Source organism: Bacidia gigantensis (assembly GCF_019456465.1).
Source record: "Bacidia gigantensis strain McMullin 20006 chromosome Unknown contig_134, whole genome shotgun sequence".
Taxonomy (NCBI): domain Eukaryota; kingdom Fungi; phylum Ascomycota; class Lecanoromycetes; order Lecanorales; family Ramalinaceae; genus Bacidia; species Bacidia gigantensis.
The window spans coordinates 1,129,166-1,147,985 of NW_025408593.1; the positions used below are offsets into that span (position 1 = coordinate 1,129,166).

The following is an 18,820-nucleotide window of genomic DNA, read 5'->3' on the forward strand; positions in this document are numbered from 1 at the left end:
GAGCCATTCACCGCCCAATGCAACGCACATCAGACCTTGCGTCTACTGGCAGCCAGAGCCAACAAGGCGCCGATAGCTGAGCTCTCCCAAACTCAAGATTATTGATTGAACCGGAAGAGGTTCTTAAAGAGTGTCAGGGAAGGGCAAATTCTAGAGACGGGTCGATGATTAGCGCTAAAAGATATAGGCTGTAGGGCATCGACACGACGTCAGATTATTGTTGCTGCCCCAAATTCCGTAATTAATGCTAAAGTGACTGTCGTATCTTGCCTAGCCACTTGGAAGGATTTGGCAGGTGTTTCAGATTGCACCATGGAGGCTGAAATTCGAAATCAAATCCCGAGCATTGACCCAACAGTATCAGAATATGCCTCCGTACATCATCACCCGAACAGCTAGACCTATACTGACTAGCACCAGGGTTACTTGAACCATGCATCAACAAGATACACCACCGATGCTGACACTGATGCACCATCGCCACTTGACGATGCGGCAAGAACTATTACGGCTCTCTTGGTGTCTGCCTCGGGCGACTTTACTGACCAGAGTTCAACCAGCATCCGCAACCTGGTTGACAGATTCATTACGAGGTTGAATGCGGCAAATGGAGTCGATGGCGAGCGGAGGCAGATGGCTCCGAAGACTCGGAAGCTGGAGCAAGTAATTCAAGTGGGGTCGCAACGCAATGTGTCCAGCACTCTCGGCCTGACTGCTGGAAATGTGGATCTTGAAGCCGTCAGCTCGCGGAAAGTCGAGTCTCGCGTGGATCGGAAGAAGCTCGAGAAGGCAGAGCGGAAGATTGCTGCCAAGCAGGACCGCAAAGTCATGAGAAACGTCCAGTATGAGGCGTCCAGACTTCTTGACCAACCTAATGAAACCGAATCATACGAAGAGTTTTTCATGAAAGTCAACCCGCTTCAACTCGGTGCGGATCAAGCGAAAAGTAAGGATATCAAAGTTGAAGGCGTCGATGTTTCAATCAGCGGTAAACGCATCTTGTCCGATACGCCTCTCACGCTGGCTTTTGGTCGTCGTTACGGTCTCGTTGGCCAGAACGGTATTGGTAAGAGTACGCTATTGCGGGCTTTGAGCCGAAGAGAAGTTGCGATTCCTACCCATATTTCTATCTTGCACGTCGAACAAGAGGTAAGGCTCTGTTCTTTGCATTGTTGCTAGTCGCTAAGAGGCCGGTCATAAGATCACTGGAGACGAAACACTTGCATTGCAAGCAGTTCTCGATGCCGATGTTTGGCGAAAACACCTTTTGAACGAGCAAGAGGTAAGCTATGTCTACATGATCTCTTTATCACTCGCTTAATCAGGGTAGAAAATCACCAAGCAATTGTCAGAGCTCGAGGCGGAAAGGTCTCTATTAGCAGACACTTCAGGCGATGCCGAAAAACTTGATCGACATCGTGAAGGTCTTGACACTACTCTGAGTGACATTCATGCGAAACTTTCTGAGATGGAATCCGACAAAGCTGAGTCTCGCGCTGCGAGTATTTTAGCTGGACTCGGTTTCTCCGAAGAGAGACAGCATTTTGCGACGAAGACGTTCTCAGGAGGTTGGAGAATGCGCCTTGCTTTGGCCAGAGCGCTTTTCTGTGAACCCGACCTCCTTCTTCTTGATGGTAGGTCATCAGCCCAATCTAATGGACAAACAATTACTAAAGTCCTCAGAACCTTCCAACATGTTGGACGTTCCCAGTATCACTTTCCTCTCAGTCTATCTCCAGTCCTACCCTAGCACTGTTCTAGTAGTCTCTCATGACCGAGCCTTCCTTAATGAAGTTGCAACAGACATCATACACCAGCACAGCGAGCGTCTGGACTACTACAAAGGCGGCAATTTCGACTCCTTCTACGCTACGAAAGAGGAACGTCGCAAGACCGCCAAACGCGAGTACGAAAATCAAATGGCACAACGTGCTCACCTTCAATCCTTCATTGACAAATTCCGCTACAACGCCGCTAAATCTTCTGAAGCCCAATCTCGAATCAAGAAACTTGAGAAAATGCCTGTCCTAGAGGCCCCTGAGGCCGAGTACTCCGTGCACTTCCGTTTCCCAGACGTCGAGAAGCTCTCTCCACCCATAATCCAAATGTCCAATGTCGCTTTCGCCTACCCTGGCGCCAACTCACCCCTTCTCAAGGACATTGACCTCGACGTCCAACTCGACTCTCGAATCGGCATTGTAGGCCCCAATGGAGCCGGGAAAACTACAGTTCTGAAACTCCTCATCGGCGCCCTGCAACCCACCTCGGGCCTGATATCCTCGCACGCGCGCTTACGCAAAGGCTATTTCGCCCAACATCACGTCGACGCTTTGGACATGAATGCCTCTCCTGTAACGTTCATGTCGAAGAATTACCCTGGAAAATCTGACGAGGAGTACCGTCGCCACCTCGGCGCCTTCGGCATCACGGGCACGACCGCCCTCCAGAAGATGGACTTGCTTTCTGGGGGCCAGAAGAGTAGGGTAGCGTTTGCTTGTCTGGGGCTGACGAACCCGCATATCTTGGTCCTTGATGAGCCGAGCAATCACCTCGACATTGAAGCGATGGATGCGTTGAGTAAGGCGCTAAGGGAGTTCCAAGGGGGAGTGTTGATGGTGAGCCATGATGTGACGATGCTGCAAAGTGTGTGTACTAGTTTGTGGGTTTGTGAGAGTGGGCATGTGGAAAAATTCAATGGGGATGTGGCGGCTTATAAAAGGAGGATTCAGGCGCAAGCGGATCAGACTAGTGGAGTGGTGCAAAGACAGGTCTAATGTTCGTCTTCTCCACTAATTGGGGGGCAATTGAAATGTGGCCAAGTGCAATATAGTAAGAGATGATGATGTGACAACTCCAGGCACGCAGCAGAGAGCCACGAATATGAGTAAATAATGGCACATATCGTTGGTGTATCATCTACAAGCATTGTCTGGTACATCAATCCGCGCATTATAATATGCAAAAATCTTTCACAGTCCGGCCTACAGTCTTTAAAATAGAGCCATCGGCTTCCAACAATTATATGGCTTTATAAAGGTCAATCTTCAGACTAGTCCATCTGCTGCTCGGGTCTGTGCGCCTCGATATTCTCGGGTAGTGAGATCGAACTCCTTAATTCTCCACCTACATGCTGCTGCAAAGGACTCGGAGCTAGCTTAGTTGCTAGAACTAATGCTGAAGCTTCGAGTGGCACGCCATGGCTTGGAGGCAATGGCCGCTGTTGAGGAGAAGCATTTTTCACGGGAGAATACCCGGGACTGACGGGACCATTGGGCCGGAGCGCTGGCTGATGACCAATTGGGCTTGAGGATAGCGGGGTTGCTTTCACAGGCTGTACAGCTGGTGGGGAAGCTTGTTTGACTGGAGATTGGGAGGGCGGACCAACTGGTTCATAGACCCCAGTGTTATTCGGAACAGTGCCATCCAGCTGTGGTGGCGTGGAAGACAGAGCACTGTAGTTGAAACTCTGATTCGGTGTCTTGTATTGCGGCGGTGAAAGAGATGGGGCGTTTTGTAGAGGCGAAGGCAGTGAATGACTTTGGGCTTGTACGGAAGGCATGTTGTGTGAAGGTGGCGGGCGTGTCTGATCGGGAGGCTTCGATGGAGAACTGGGACCGGGCGGCGCTTGAATATGGGACGAGGGAGAGATTTGCTGTGGTCGAGGCGGCACGTATTGGGGAGACCAGCCAGGTTGCTGTTGGGACTGCTGGGTCGTCGCCGAGGGTTGGAAGGTGTTCTGTGGAATTGCATATGACTGGTAAGCTTGGTAACTATTCGGGCGGGGAGTATGTGTAGCTGGACGATAGCCGTTTGTCAGGAATGGCGGTGGTTGAAACGACTGGTTAGGAGCTGGTCCTTTAACGCCGTTGAGACCATTATGAGAATGATTGTATTGATTAGGAGGAGAAGGTCGAGCAAATTTTGGAGGATACGGTTGAATTGGTGCTGGCACGCGTGGTGACTTTTGTTTGTCTGTTGACAATGCTTGACGATTTGTTGTGTAACCGTTCATGACCGGCTTATGTATACCATTGGTTGTGCTGTTTAGAGGGCTTGCACTTGGACCAAGGAAGACCGGATCTGCAGACTCTAATTGCTTGAGTCGTTTTGCATCCTGAGATTGCCCGTCATCTGCAGCGAGATTGGGCTTTCTCACTTGAGCGGGCTGTGGGATGGCTACCTTAGGCTTCTGATCAGGAGGCGAAAGGGAATGACCAAGGCGAAATTTAAGGCTTGGTATCTTGGGCCTTTTCGCATCTTCTTCTCGTCGCGTGCAGTCAAGACAGACGAAACGGAAGTCGTCCCTTTCAGCTTCGGCTTGAGAGATGCCTAGACAAGCACTATGCTGCCACACATTGCACTTCTCACAAGCGACGCTGTGCGTGCCGTCGTCCTGCAATTGTTAGCCACGAACCATAGAAAGGACGCAGGAGCCGAACCCAGTTCGGTCCGTGCTGACCACATTTTGAGCAGTCAAATGTCCATTCGTCGAACTCTTCCAACGCAGCCAGCTCCTTCTTCTTCTTTTCCATTTCCACTTTGAGATGCCGTTCAGACATTCTAGACTCGCCAGCATCTACCTTTTTCTCCTCTTCTGACATGCGGGCGAGGTCTTGTTCATTCAAAATACGCTTCATTTCGCGCTCCTTGAGACGTTGCTCGCGGGTCAACATTCGAGATTCTCGGTCTTGCTCCATCCTTTCTTGTCTCCTCTGATACGCTTCCGCTTCGGCAATCCCCTCTTTTCGCTTCTGCTCAGTTTCCACAGCTTCTCGTTCTTGCCGCTCTTTTTCTGTTTTGGCTTCGAGCCTGCTAGAGCGTTTGGCCGTGGCTAGCTTGTGCATATTCACTACTTCTCGTTCCTGTTTCTGCTTCTTACGTAGTTGTGAAGCTTCAGCCTGCTCAATAATTGGCATCACATCTCCCGTTATGGTCTTGTACAAGGCCTTCTCATCCGCGTCTCTACTTTTCTCGATAGAGCTCAAAAATACCTGATACTCACTCATTGATATAGCAACACATTCCCACGTCCGTCCACCAAACCCGTCGGCGCTCTCACGATGTTCCGTGTCTTGGGTGTCATCATCTGGCTGAGGAGTCTCAATATCGGCATCATTGGCTGACTCTTCTGCTTCTCTGATTTTTCGGCGCTTAGAAGCTCGTGCAGCTGCTTTGGCCTTCTTCGACTTCACCTTTGGCTTAGGGTCTGGCGGAGATGATAGTGGTGGTTCGGTGCGGCGGTACAAGCGGTTATCGTCAAGGACAAAGTAATAACGGTCATGGCGATCATACCCTATTTCATTTATGCGCTATGCCGAAGGAATCTTTAGTGGTGCAATGACAAGAATTCAATCAAGATCTTACCCAAGCCATTGACTGCTCGTTTTCGCCCCTCTCGTCCATTTTCTCTCTGATTCTCTCTGCATTGTTCAGAGTCCACTGTGAGAGCTGTACAAGAACCTTGAGTTTCGTGAACACATCAAAGTCGACAAAGTGTTTCGGCTCTTCATCCTCGCCAAAGGGGTTCCTCTGCGGCGCTTTTGCAACGTATTGACGCCGGGTGTACTCATCAAAGATCTCGGGTCTGATCATGGTCAAAAGTGTAAAAAGATACGGGAGCTTAAGCTTACGTCAATCCTCGATGCGACGAGACATACTTGAGAAGCGCAAGGCCAATATCTGACAGAACTTTCGAGGGTTCAAGCATGCAGCATTCTCGCTCAAGGTCCTTCAAATCCATCAACACTTGTTAGCATTCATTGATTTGTGGTATCGTGGATCGATGGAGACGCTTCTATGCGTGAAAATAGGAAGGGGCGCACCTCGATGTCAAGATTCTCATCAATTTTGACAGCCTTGCCGAAAATATATATGTATTGCATGAGATTTGCGAATTCCCAGGTACTTCGGAGTCTTTCAAGAAGGGTGGGAGGGGTCGAGGCATGCTCTGAGGCGTCGATCTCCTCATGGCCTCTCTTTCGAGCCACCATTGTAGGAGGCTATAGGAGAGTAAGGGCGTGAGAACAGATTCAACGGGAGCAAGAGAGCCGCCAGAGGAGCATTAGGCACACGAGAGGACCAATAGGTAGCATAAAGGGCTCGCTGGCTTGCAGCAGAAAGTCAGGTCCGAAGGGGTGGTGGAATAGAGGAAGTGACGGGTAATGCAAAGTGCTTTAACGCGTTCATAATGGGAAGGGCTTGGCCTGTAAGTGAGCGCGGGATCTAAGCTTTAAGCGGGCAAGCCACGGTAACTAATGCAGTGAATGCCCTGGAGTGTCTTGGCAGTTAAAAGAGAGTCGGAGGCATACCATTTTCGCATTCACGTCTTGATGTTCACGGCTATGCAGCCTGTCTGATTTGGAGAGGTATTCGCTTACATATACATGTCAAAGATGTCTCTCTTCCTAAAAGCTGTGCCAGTAAACGAACGCCTGAGCAACACCAACGCAAGTTGCCCAAGCCGGTGAGCATCAGCTTTCGCCTAGGTGAAGTCATGGTTTCTGGAGCAGTCCTCCGTCAATCGTAAGCACATATCCAATAGTCTTCGCTTTTCCAATATTCAGTAATGTTTCATCCATCCTTCCGTGATCAGAAACGCGCCAGGGTATCCTTCTAATGCAGGAAACGGCAAACTTGATAGCCTCCCAAATGCTCGCATGTATATGATACATATCCAAAATATTGTGTCGCACTGAAATGTTTCATCTCTTTGAATTTCCAATCTGTTAGTCTCCAATCGCTCGACCCCCGACTCGTTAGATCGTTTGCGTGCTACTCGAATCGGCTATGTTGTCAGACAAGTTAATCATGAGCTGAGCGAGACAGCGCTTGGTGGCTACATCATCTCTCAAAACTGACGAAAAGGTGGCGTCACGAAGAGGCTCTGGTAAACACTGTCGGAGCGCTTCTCGAGCTCGGGCATTGTCACTCAAACTTGACCAGAATTAGCACGCGGTCCTTGTAAAGCGGTTGGGGAGGTGTTAGTTACCGTAGGAAGCATCGAACAACGTGCTTGAGTAGTCGGACTGTCTGTTGCTCCACAAGCTGTGTAACCATGTTGCTCAGGACTGTTCCTACAGCATAGAATCTCTCGTATGTGTGACAAATATAGCCTAGGCCAGTATCGTCAAGCAAGATCTTCTGAACAATGAAAATAGCAACGGTCTTGCTTAGTTCGGAACCGGTCTCCATGATGCGGAGACATAACGGTATAATTTCAGTCGTCAGTAGGAAATTGATAACCTCCGTTGAGTCATTCTTGACAAGAGCACCAATGACACCAAGAGATGTCAGACGAAGATATTCAAACGGCCGAGATTTTGAGGTGGTATTTAAGAAAGGATAGAGGAATAATGGTATATGAGCTGGTACAAGGTTAACAAAGGGTACAGGGATGACATTTCCAGCTCAACCTACCATTCAGAAAAAGACCTCTAGTCTCAGTATGGGAAGCGACGCACTGTAGAAGTGCAAGTGCATTACATACTCGATTTGAGGCGGCCGCCGTTAGTTGTGAGGGGTTTAGAAGCGGATACACTGATATAATTTCCTGCAGCAGAGATGTCATGACACCTGAAAGAAAGGTAAGTCAATGAGAAGACCGTTTTCGCATCGTAATGCTCGTACCAAATGAGTGCCAAATGATCAGAGCAAGCTCCCCCACTTGCTCTCTCTTCTTGCTAAGCTCCATCAATGCAGTTTCCCGTGAATTTCCGTTCAACAATTCTGCGACCCATCCTAGCACTCTTGCATTCTCTTCCTGCGAATTTCCTTCTGTTGATCCTAAGCCGGCACCGTGGTCCATTCTGAGATTATGCCCGTTACTCGCCCCATTATTGCCTGGCATTCGGTTGTACTGCTGCTGTTGTGCAAGAGCCTGAGCGTGGCTATTGTGATGTAAGCCATGATGAGCCTGCTGGTGCGAATGATGGCTTTGTTGTTGCTGAAGCCAGGAGGGTTCTTGTTGATACTGATGTTGATGAGAGAAGACATGATGCTGGGAATGCATTTCAGGCGAGGAAAGGTAGTGTCGATGGATGGAGCTGTATCAAAATTTGGTCACTCTTTGAAGTAAAGCATTTGTTGTGTATGCGAAACCTGGAGGGTGTGCATGTGAGCTAAAACATGCTGTACTACACATCTAGGAGGCAATGTCCACGAACATTTAGGTCTCAGGGTTGCAATCGGAAGGCCCAAGTACTAGGCGCTGAGAATAGCAAAGGAATTCCAAGCAACAAGACTAAACAATAAATAAGATGGCAAGTACAGATAAGGCAAAAGTAAGATTGAAGCTATCAATGGCAATGAATTGACAGGGTAGAATCCCAGAGCTCGAATTCACAGACCTAATGCGGTAGGTACATCCTTAGTCATCAATTTTGGGTTTCGTCTCATCTTTTCAAACAACCGTTGGCCTCCGCTGGCATACTATACCACGTGCCTTCCTGGTATTCTCTATAATCACCGAGACCAAGATGAAGTCACGTGTAAGTGAAGCCTCGGAACATTCACTCAGTGCCACCGTTGAGGTAGCTGTATCCAGCGGTACATGCGTTTCGAAACAAGTTCACCTCAAGTACCAGTCACACATAATCATTGTCATGTGTAGGGGCAAAGCTGGGTTTCTCAAGTCCACTATTTGATGGGTTCTTTGTTGGACGACTAAATTACAATCTACGATGATGAAGAGTATACCACTCCGCAAAGTATGGAAAATGTAGTCATTGGTAAATACTAATGACCGAAGACTCCTGTCCCAACAACTCCACTGCTGCACATGATACCCATCATTCGTCTCACATTCAAAATCTTGGAGGAGTCGAACGCCTAGCGGAACTCCATTGCAGCATAGCATCCACTATCCGGTACCCAGTCCAGATCAAGGTTCTGAACCCTGTTATTTTGATTCCTAAAAAATCAGTATGAGTGAATGCACGTGCACTTGCGGCTAGACTCACGTATCCGTCTTTGAGTGGTAATAGATCCCATTTATAATCCCGGCAACCTGATTGAAACATATGTAATAGAACCCTTCGAAACTTGCGCCCGATATCTCCTTTACACGGTGGTCTGGCACCAGAAACTTCTCTTTCCAACGCATATATATGTGTTCTCGTGCTTCGCTATGCTTGTAGTGGAAGTTGTTCTTCTTAGCTTGCCTCGCAAGCGGCCTCCATGAAGCAAAATGGCCCCAGTGCTTTAGGTCGTCCTTTTCGGACGCCCCCCAGCTTTCATGCCGAGTCTGGAATGTATACTTACTTCCGATGATCTCTCCTTCGAAATACGTCGTCAGAGTCGCGTGTTCTGGAGTGAGACCTATGCCTGATAAGCTGTAGTCCACACTACTTGTACGAGCTATATGACCTTCGATCTTGAGATAACCACAGATGAAAGACTCCGACATATCAATCGACTTGACCATTACTTCCACGTTATATCGCTGCTGATCCGATGTCTGTGTACCGCGGTACCTGCTGCCCGCACGTAGCTTGGACGAAAAATGCGTCTGGAGAAGCTAAGTCTTCTTAGCGAAGATCGCTACATCGTCTGGAGAGTCTTACCCGTGGGCTAGCTATAGCATACCTAGCGGAGTAATAAAGGTCCAAAGCCGAGGATAAAGTGTCTCCCATGACGCGACCGCATGCGAAATCTTTCTCCAATGCATTTGAGGTTTGCGGGCTTGCGCCGGTTGGTGAAGGCGTCGTGTTACTCATGACAACTGACGGCAATGGCTCGTCCACGGCATTAGCCCTAGGCTCAGCATCGTTGCATGTATCCATCGCACGCGCTGGCCCGCCTGCAGGAGTTATTGAATCGGTTCGTCGCGGTAGCTCTGAACGATTTCTGACGTCCGCTATCGCATGCTCCATATCTCCCAATACTTGTCGGCCCCATTGTGTTGGTCGATCTATAATTTCAGGAGGACATGAGGATTGGCCGTGTGATTCTAGTTGGAGAGGAAGTCCTTCTGTACTATCTCGCGGCGTGGGCATTGGCGATTATCATGAGCGCACATATGCATATGCAAATAAGAATCAAAAATAGAGAGCCGAATTGAAGCCTATAATAGAATGAGCAGCATTGTGAATTCGATACACTCGAGACCGACAGGAACCAAATTACGCAGGTCTGCTTTCGCACGGTGAACGACAGGGAGTTCGGAAGCTGCCGCGATTGGTTGGTCGCGGCGCACCGCGGGTTAGCCTCATGTGGCAATACTGAGGGGTCCATACAGTTCGCGAAGGTGGGAATACTTCGTTTTCAATTTATGTAGAACATCCCCGTCAAACGCATCAATATGACGAATAGTGAACAGATTCTTCATTCCTGCCCTGGCACGATAGCTTAAGAAGGACAGAAAGTTCAAATATTCATCGATTGCAGCAATTCTTCCTTCCAGATGTTAGTTTGGCTGGGTATTCTGTCTCATCCAGAATCAGCTTGATAACCATTTGGCAAGCTCCCGTTTCACGTCCAACCCTTCCATTGTTATCAATCTCTGCAATGTGACAAGAAAATGTCTCATCCCATAAGCTTCTGCCTAGCATGATCAGTGGAGGGATGTCTCCGCCGGACAGACAGCTCCCCTCCTCCATCGAACGACATCAACCTTGTTGCTCATATTGGTTTTATCTGTGGAAGGTCAGCATGATAGGGATGCAATTCCCTATAAGACGAGACCTTGAAATGCAACGATATGAGAGAGAACACCAGCGCCTTCAAGTCTTGGACCAAGTAGTAGAATACCCGTAAACCTTCCGGATCTGCAGACTCAGTCACGTCGACCAGCGATCCAATTTTTGCGGTCTATCGCACTTGGTTAGAAGGATGCCTGGGCGAGAGCAGTCAAGACCCACCTCAAAGGAGATATGCTCGTTTCCAAGCCTGATTTCTAGCTCTTGTCGACCATCCTTGTTCTTTTCCGGCCATTTTGAGTCGTCTTCCCTAACATATTGTCAACATTTAGGCGACCTCTGTCTGCGGGAGCTTCATACTTCATAATCTCGCTTTCCTTCACGATCCTCTTGATCTCTGAGATGACGGTAGAGCTGACACACACTAATGCTTGTGAGCGCTATTCGAAGTATTATGTCAATTCAAAACGTACTTTCCTTACGGATGAGGGAGTCATTGCGGTAGTTGGAATTGTTCGCATATCTTGCCGACGCACTTCGACCATCACCCAAGGCACGAAAATCGAACTCTGACATAAGAATCAGCCAGCAACAGGAGCAACATCTAGGGCAAGTTGGTACTTACCTAGAAACTCATGCCCAAAACGCCCGGAGTGTCCTGAGCTCGAGGACAATCAGCGGCTGCAGGATTCCGGGTCTTAACATGTCTTACTAATATCGCACGTAGAACGGTTCATTAGTCGAAGCCATTTGTTGGCACTGTCTTCAAGATTCAGATTGTCCTCAGTTGTGGATCTAGGAACTTCGCGCCTTGACTAGATTGGCACCTGTAATAATAAATTTTAGCGCGCTGTAACGTAAACTTCCACAGTATTTCCTCATTTGGACAGCTTTCTCAAAGCTGGCGAGGGACGAACGAGAAATATTAAAGTACCTAACTTTCGACCGCTGCATTCCCATATTTCAGCTTATTTGTGTGACATTTCACCTGCAAAGATGAGCGATCACCTTCCTCCAGGTACAGATAGGATTCAATAAAGCGCAAAACCCAACAGATCTACGTCTCCTCTCGTAGTGCCTCCCATCTGTGACAATCAATTTTCACCACTCAACCTGCAAAAATGGCGACCTTTACGGAAAATGCGTACAGTATGGTCCATTTGGACAACTCTGCGGACCAGCCAACATTGCAAGAGCTCAAGACGCATCTCGAAAAAGGCACGGACGAATCAAAAGTAGACACTATGAAGCGCATATTGACCACCATGTTGAATGGGGACCCCATGCCTTCGCTCCTGATGCACATCATTCGATTTGTTATGCCTTCAAAAAGCAAGCAGCTCAAGAAGCTCCTGTACTTCTATTATGAGATTTGTCCTAAACTTGACGCTGGGGGAAGCTGAAACAGGAAATGATATTAGTTTGGTAAGTGCAACATGCTCAGATGACCATGACGTCCCTGAATGTTCACAGTAACGGTATAAGAAATGACCTGCAACATCCCAATGAGTACATTCGGGGCAACACTCTCCGATTCTTGTGTAAGCTTAGGGAACCGGAGCTCATTGAGCCCTTGCTGTCTTCCGCCAGGTCCTGTCTTGAGCATAGACATGCCTATGTTCGTAAAAACGCGGTGTTTGGGATATCATCCATATACTCGCACTTCGAATCTCTCATACCAGATGCTCCGGAACTCATCCAGACTTTTCTTGAAAATGAAAGCGACCAGACTTGCAAGCGGAATGCATTTGTAGCTTTGAGCACAATGAATCACGAGAAAGCCTTAGAGTACCTTAGCAGCGCCTTCGATGCAATACCAAACGCCGACGAGCTATTACAGCTCGTAGAGCTCGAATTCATACGTAAAGATGCGGTAGAGAATGCTCAGAATAAGGTGACTCCATACTCGTGTTCAAAATAAACTTATTATTACATTTACTGAGATCTCTAGGCTCGATACCTTCGTCTTATTTTCGACCTACTAGAAGCGAACGCAACTACTGTAGTTTATGAGGCAGCATCTTCACTCACAGCTCTTACGAATAATCCCGTCGCAATCAAAGCTGCAGCTACAAAATTCATCGAACTCAGCATCAAGGAAGCCGACAACAATGTAAGGCTGATCGTCCTAGATCGAGTTGATCAGCTTAGGAAGCGAAATGAAGGAGTACTAGACGACCTTACCATGGAGATCTTGAGGGTTTTATCAAGTCCTGATATTGATGTTCGGAAAAAGGCGCTCGATCTTGCACTCGACATGGTATCAAGCAAAAACGTAGACGAGGTCGTGATGCTGCTCAAAAAGGAACTCCAAAAGACTGTCGATGAGCAGTACGAAAAGAATACCGAATATCGACAACTACTGATCCATTCCATTCACCAATGCGCTATTAAGTTCTCGGAGATCGCGGCCTCGGTCGTAGATTTATTGATGGATTTCATTGCGGATTTCAATGCTTCTTCCGCGGTCGATGTCATCTCATTTGTCAAGGAAGTCGTAGAAAAGTTTCCCAAATTGCGCCCTTCAATTGTTGCAAGACTTGTCAGCACATTAAACGAGGTTCGTGCCGGAAAGGTGTATCGAGGAGCGCTTTGGATTGTCGGTGAATATTCTCTCGAAGCTAGCGACATTCGGGATGCTTGGAAGAAGATTCGGGCAAGTTTGGGAGAGATTCCAATCTTGTCTTCTGAGCAGAGGTTACTTGAGGAAGTACCAGACGAGCAGGAGACCAAGGAGCATATAAATGGAACGGCGAAGCCTTCAGTGCCAACGGGGTCGAGGAAAGTCCTCGCAGATGGTACCTATGCCACCGAGAATGCTTTGACCAGCCAGTCATCCGCAAAGGCTAAATTGGAAGCTGTGAAGGCCGCTCAGAAGCCCCCATTAAGACAACTCATCCTGGACGGAGACTTTTATCTAGCATCGGTGCTATCGTCAACGTTGACGAAATTAGTCATGCGGCATTCTGAGATTTCGCAGGACGAGGCTAGGACTAATGCCTTGAGAGCCGAAGCGATGCTTATCATGATCTCTATAATACGGGTTGGTCAGTCCCAGTTCGTCAAGGCTCCAATAGACGAAGACTCTGTCGATCGGATCATGTCTTGTATACGGTCATTAGCCGAATTCTCCCAGAAGAAGGAACTGGAGACCGTATTTCTCGATGACACTCGAAAAGCATTTCGAGCAATGGTTCAGGTCGAGGAAAAGAAGCGTGCTGCTAAGGAAGCAGTGGAGAAGGCTAAGACCGCAGTCCAAATTGACGACATTGTGAGTATCCGGCAGCTGTCTAAGAAAATAACCGGTGATGGCTCCGAAGAATTCGATGTCGATATTGAAAAGGCGACAGGGGGGGATTCTGCGACAGAGGAGCTATCTTCGAAACTCAGCCGAGTGGTCCAGCTGACTGGCTTCTCCGATCCGGTATATGCAGAGGCTTATGTCAATGTGCACCAATTCGATATAGTACTAGACGTTCTACTGGTCAATCAGACTGGGGACACGTTACAAAACCTCTCGGTCGAGTTTGCGACCCTGGGTGACTTGAAGGTTGTTGAGCGCCCGACGACACAAAATTTAGGGCCTCATGACTTCCTGAATGTCCAGAGCACGATCAAAGTGTCTTCTACGGACACAGGTGTCATATTCGGCAACGTAGTTTACGATGGATCAAGCTCAACAGAGAGCAATGTGGTAATTCTCAATGATGTACATGTCGACATTATGGATTATATACAGCCTGCCCAGTGCACCGAAACACAATTTCGAACCATGTGGACTGAATTTGAGTGGGAGAACAAGGTCAATATCAATTCGAAGGCGAAGACTTTAAGAGACTTCCTTGAGCAGCTGATGGCTTGCACGAATATGACATGTCTGACACCAGAAGCATCGATGAAGGGAGATTGCCAATTTCTGAGCGCAAACCTCTACGCTCGGAGTGTCTTTGGTATAGTAGTACCCACACTCTAGACTCGTCAGCATCTACTAACGTGGAATAGGAGAGGATGCTCTTGCCAATCTAAGTATTGAGAAAGAAGGGGACGATGGGCCAATCACAGGCTTTGTCAGAATTCGAAGTAGATCCCAGGGCCTTGCCTTAAGCCTTGGATCATTGAAGGGGCTTAACAAGGTAGGTGCCTCAGCAGCTTAAGTTGTTAATGATCTCCACCGACCCAAAATCAAAGTTGAATGTTCGCCCATGGCCCTGCGAGGGCCAGTCAAAATGTTCTGGTATCCTCGAACCTGAGCATGAGGCTGTGAGCGCGTTAGACCACCTGGTCGCAATCGGAGGCTAAAAAGGGTGTTACGACAAGGAAAATATTTGTTCGCTTTCAGCGTCAAGACGTCAATAGAGACACGAAATTAGTGGAATGCTCAGATCTGCTAGGCACGCCGTGGCAGTGTGGACGCAATGCTGGGAAACCGTGCGGAGAGAATAAATTACCGTATCTTACGCTTTCAGCTTCTTTCCAAGTGCGTGGCATTCTTTCATCAGGCTGATGCGTTGCGATTCACTTTAAATGCCCGCTCCCCGATGTCTTTGCCTGCCTCCATGTCGTTCTTCATGTCCTTCCGTACAGAACCTCAATGACGGAGGTCGGTAGTGATCCCTTTGTTGATCCTGTTCACCTCAGTGAAGATAGGCCTAACGCAGAGGGATCCACCCTTGCCGTTGGCCGGAACGCCTCATTGACCCTCGCTACCGAATCACTCATCGTTCTTGGTATGCGATTAATAGGATGTGCATCCCTCTCATTTTGACTTTGACATAGATGAGGACTTCCCTACACGGAGGAGGAGTAGTAACTGCTGCGGGCTGTTGCCCTCACGTATGCCTTTCAATCCGACACGAAGCATGAAGCCGGCTAACCCTACATAGGATCCAAGACAACCTTGGTTGTGCCTTTCTTCAACATCTTGTGGGCTGAAACATCAGGTCATTATGTAACAATACAATACGCAAAGCCTACGTCGAAGAATGTCGTTCGAGTAGTCTCAATACATTATCTTGTTGATAAGCCCCAAGACGACCATGTGATATCGTGGGTATCGAGGCTGTTGAATCGAGCTTATGGGGTTTCCCAGAAGAACAAGAAAATCAAAGTACTAGTGAATCCCTTTGGCGGACAGGGCAAGGCACAAAAGTGGTTTCTACGGGACATCGAGCCAATCTTTGCCGCGGCAAAATGCGAACTCAATGTCGAAAGGACACTATACCGAGGGCACGCTGTCGAAATTGCCGAAAAGCTGGATGTTGACTCTTTTGATGTGGTCGCGTGCTGTTCGGGGGATGGACTTCCCCATGAGGTTTTCAATGGACTGGGCAAGAAGTCCGATGCGTCCCAAGCCTTATCGACAATTGCGGTAGTACAACTACCGTGTGGGACGGGCAATGCCATGAGTTTGAACCTCTTCGGCACCGACAGCACAAGTGTGGCTGCATTGTGTGTTGTAAAAGGGATACGAACACCGTTGGATCTGACGTCCGTCACACAGGGCGATACTCGGACGCTTTCATTCTTGTCTCAGTCGGTTGGCATTGTTGCCGAGGTAGACTTGGGGACTGAGCATCTTCGGTGGATGGGTAGCGCTCGTTTTACATATGGATTCCTCGTACGCATCATACGAAAAACCGTCTGGCCCTGCGAAGTGGCAGTCAAGCTGGACATTGCAACGAAATCTGAGATCAAAGCCCATTATGGTCGATTTCTCTCGCAGTCTCCGCTGAGACCTCTTTCGAGGAGTCTAGATCGAGTCGCAGGGTCTAGTCTACCGCCTCTTCTGCATGGAGACGTCAAAAGTAGCATGCCCACAAATTTTACTCCGATTCCAGCGCACAAGCTTGGAAATTTCTATGCGGGCAACATGGCCCTCATGGCACCTGGAGCCAATTTCTTCCCGGCAGCTCTTCCATCGGATGGGTACTTGGATCTCATAACGATAGATGGCGATATCGGTCGGCTAGCAGCTATTCAATCCTTTCTAGCTGTCGAGAATGGCAAATTTTTTGACATGCCACATGTAGGATATCGGAAAATCAGCGGCTATAGAATCAAACCGCTGGGAGGTAGCGAAGGTTACATCAGCATTGACGGCGAGAGGGTGCCGTTCGAGGAGTTCCAAGCTGAGGTCCATCGAGGCTTAGGTCGTACCTTGAGCCGGACTGCACGGGGTTATGAGGTGGACGGCGTACTTCCCAGGCCAGACTTGGTTTAGCACGGTCGATAGACTTTGGCGTCAATCATTGTATATAGGCTTTTGGAGGGCTGACTTGTATGATACCCCTAGCGGTGGAGGTAGCGTCCGCACAGAAGGGTTCTTAGAATGTGTATCAATCAGAGTCATGATCAACTTGGAACGCGTTTACGGACACATGTCACATGAAATCATCGTACACATTTCTATGATGGTTCTTATTCAATCCTCAAATCCTCCGAATTCTCCGTCATCCTCCTGGACCGCCATCAAATCAACGCCATCAACCTTAGCGTCCCCCAAAAGCCTCTCATCACTCAAAACATCGCTCGCCCTCTCCCTCACCGTCCTTCCCTGCCCTTCCTTCGCCAGTCCCTCAATCGGCCCCATGATTCCCCTTTCCACTCCGACGGCCCAGTCCACGGAATTCACCAGCCCATCGACCCAGACATCCAACAAATGATATCTCAGCCCGTCCCCAATCTTTTGGTCCATTGGGTCCATCACGCCTGCACACTCTCCGTTCGATCCCTTTGCCTGCTCTCCCACCAACATCCCCCTCCATGCATCGACGAGGTCCTTATCCCAACCCTTCCGGGAAAGATAGACGAACGAGTCCAAGACGTATAGGCGAATTAGGAAGAGGTACTTGTCAAGCCGAAGCGCGGGGATGGATGACCAGTAATTGATAATCGTTTGGAAGAAGGCGGAGAGAAAAGGGATGAACACATGAGTTGGGAGGGCCAGGAGAAGGGAAGCGAGAGATTTGGACAGGCGCTGCTGGGGGAGAGGGTTTGCTGTGTGATGGATGCCTGAGAATGATAGGGTCAGGATGGCTTCCTTGGGATCCTCGCCCGTCGGGTAAAGAACAAGAGACGGCTTCGGAAGTATAGGATTCCATAAGTTTCGGAAGACTTACAAAAGAAGAGTCCTTTCCAGACCTTTAGCAATTCCATGTATGAGAACCTTCGGCCGGAGGTCAGGTAAGCTTCAAGCGAGGACAGCGCTTGGTCTCGAGTCGGTCGATCTATTGCGCTCAATTAGATATCGCACATGGTGGTAATGCCACAAAGCTTGGACAAATAAATCAGAAGAGATATTTTCGCAATGTCACTTGGGATAGAACAGTCCCATAGTTCATGCCGAGAAGTTATGGGCTTTTAGTTGCATCACGACCACATATTAAATTAGTTACATTTTCTGTACAGTATAAGAAGGATGAGGCCAATGGAAAACGTGTCAACTCCCTCATAAAGACATCCATTTGTACATGAATTTTTCTCTTTATTTTCAGGGAAATTTTCACTTGAAGTCAATTCAGGCATTTGTAAAATTTTGTACAGCAATGGTTCCAACAAAGTGTAGCTTGAAGAGACGAACATTATAAACGCAAACTTGACGTACCACTAGCCGCTAATTGCTTAATAAAGGGGGTTTGCTGAATATCGGCCGCCATTTTTATAGGCGACGATATGTTATTCTTTAATCAGAGACTATTTGACAGTGACCGGCCGAGTATCCTGAAGGATGTGAAGAAAGATTAAACGTTGAGGGCCTTGAGGCTAGTCAGAGTTTGGAGTTGAATGCAATATGACTCGTGGCTTCTTTAAATTGTGGTCAAAAAATCTTAAGGACTGTAGCTCATGTTGTTAATGGCCTAGTCAAATAATGTCTTAAGTACTATGTCTCTACTTTCTGAATTAGATAGTTAGTATTACTAGACAAGGAAGTAGATTGTTTACAAAACTAGACATCTTTTCTAGAAGATAGATTTTTATTATATTTCAAGTAATATAATGAGAAAACCTAGAGTTCTATTTTTAGTAACTTAGTGCTAGCTATAACGGGCTAGCCCGCTAGATATATAAAGTAAAATTAATACTAAGAAATCTATCCGTCTTTAAAATCAACAACTTGCTATACCTAATACTTGGATTACTTATTTAACCCAAGATTATTTCACTAGATCTTCAATTTTAGGCCTAAT

At 47.9% G+C, this 18,820-nt stretch overlaps 7 protein-coding genes across 7 annotated transcripts; 3 read left to right on the forward strand and 4 right to left on the reverse strand.

Moving 5' to 3' along the window:
- Positions 1-312: 312 nt before the first annotated feature.
- On the forward strand, positions 313-2,774 carry KY384_002110 (uncharacterized protein; the record flags this gene model as incomplete). Its single annotated transcript, XM_044810636.1, has 5 exons — positions 313-375; positions 421-1,149; positions 1,202-1,282; positions 1,331-1,634; positions 1,684-2,774. 5 exons carry the CDS (start codon positions 313-315, stop codon positions 2,772-2,774), a joined length of 2,268 nt encoding a protein of 755 aa, XP_044672610.1.
- A 275-nt stretch (positions 2,775-3,049) lies between these two features.
- On the reverse strand, positions 3,050-5,990 carry KY384_002111 (uncharacterized protein; the record flags this gene model as incomplete). Its single annotated transcript, XM_044810637.1, has 5 exons — positions 3,050-4,329; positions 4,415-5,309; positions 5,365-5,584; positions 5,631-5,728; positions 5,823-5,990. The coding sequence occupies 5 exons, from the start codon at positions 5,988-5,990 to the stop codon at positions 3,050-3,052; spliced, it is 2,661 nt and encodes an 886-aa protein (XP_044672611.1).
- A 765-nt stretch (positions 5,991-6,755) lies between these two features.
- On the reverse strand, positions 6,756-8,008 carry RCD1 (Cell differentiation protein rcd1; the record flags this gene model as incomplete). Its single annotated transcript, XM_044810638.1, has 4 exons — positions 6,756-6,933; positions 6,989-7,364; positions 7,417-7,572; positions 7,627-8,008. The coding sequence occupies 4 exons, from the start codon at positions 8,006-8,008 to the stop codon at positions 6,756-6,758; spliced, it is 1,092 nt and encodes a 363-aa protein (XP_044672612.1).
- Positions 8,009-8,826: 818 nt separating this feature from the next.
- KY384_002113 (uncharacterized protein) lies at positions 8,827-9,779 on the reverse strand (the record flags this gene model as incomplete). The annotated part of the gene is made up of 3 exons (XM_044810639.1): positions 8,827-8,908; positions 8,958-9,514; positions 9,561-9,779. 3 exons carry the CDS (start codon positions 9,777-9,779, stop codon positions 8,827-8,829), a joined length of 858 nt encoding a protein of 285 aa, XP_044672613.1.
- Positions 9,780-11,755: 1,976 nt separating this feature from the next.
- KY384_002114 (uncharacterized protein) lies at positions 11,756-14,788 on the forward strand (the record flags this gene model as incomplete). Its single annotated transcript, XM_044810640.1, has 4 exons — positions 11,756-11,988; positions 12,108-12,528; positions 12,586-14,584; positions 14,637-14,788. The coding sequence occupies 4 exons, from the start codon at positions 11,756-11,758 to the stop codon at positions 14,786-14,788; spliced, it is 2,805 nt and encodes a 934-aa protein (XP_044672614.1).
- Positions 14,789-15,225: 437 nt separating this feature from the next.
- KY384_002115 (uncharacterized protein) lies at positions 15,226-16,854 on the forward strand (the record flags this gene model as incomplete). Its single annotated transcript, XM_044810641.1, has 2 exons — positions 15,226-15,361; positions 15,518-16,854. The coding sequence occupies 2 exons, from the start codon at positions 15,226-15,228 to the stop codon at positions 16,852-16,854; spliced, it is 1,473 nt and encodes a 490-aa protein (XP_044672615.1).
- A 201-nt stretch (positions 16,855-17,055) lies between these two features.
- KY384_002116 (uncharacterized protein) lies at positions 17,056-18,289 on the reverse strand (the record flags this gene model as incomplete). The annotated part of the gene is made up of 2 exons (XM_044810642.1): positions 17,056-17,630; positions 18,238-18,289. The coding sequence occupies 2 exons, from the start codon at positions 18,287-18,289 to the stop codon at positions 17,056-17,058; spliced, it is 627 nt and encodes a 208-aa protein (XP_044672616.1).
- Between the last annotated feature and the right edge of the window lie 531 nt (positions 18,290-18,820).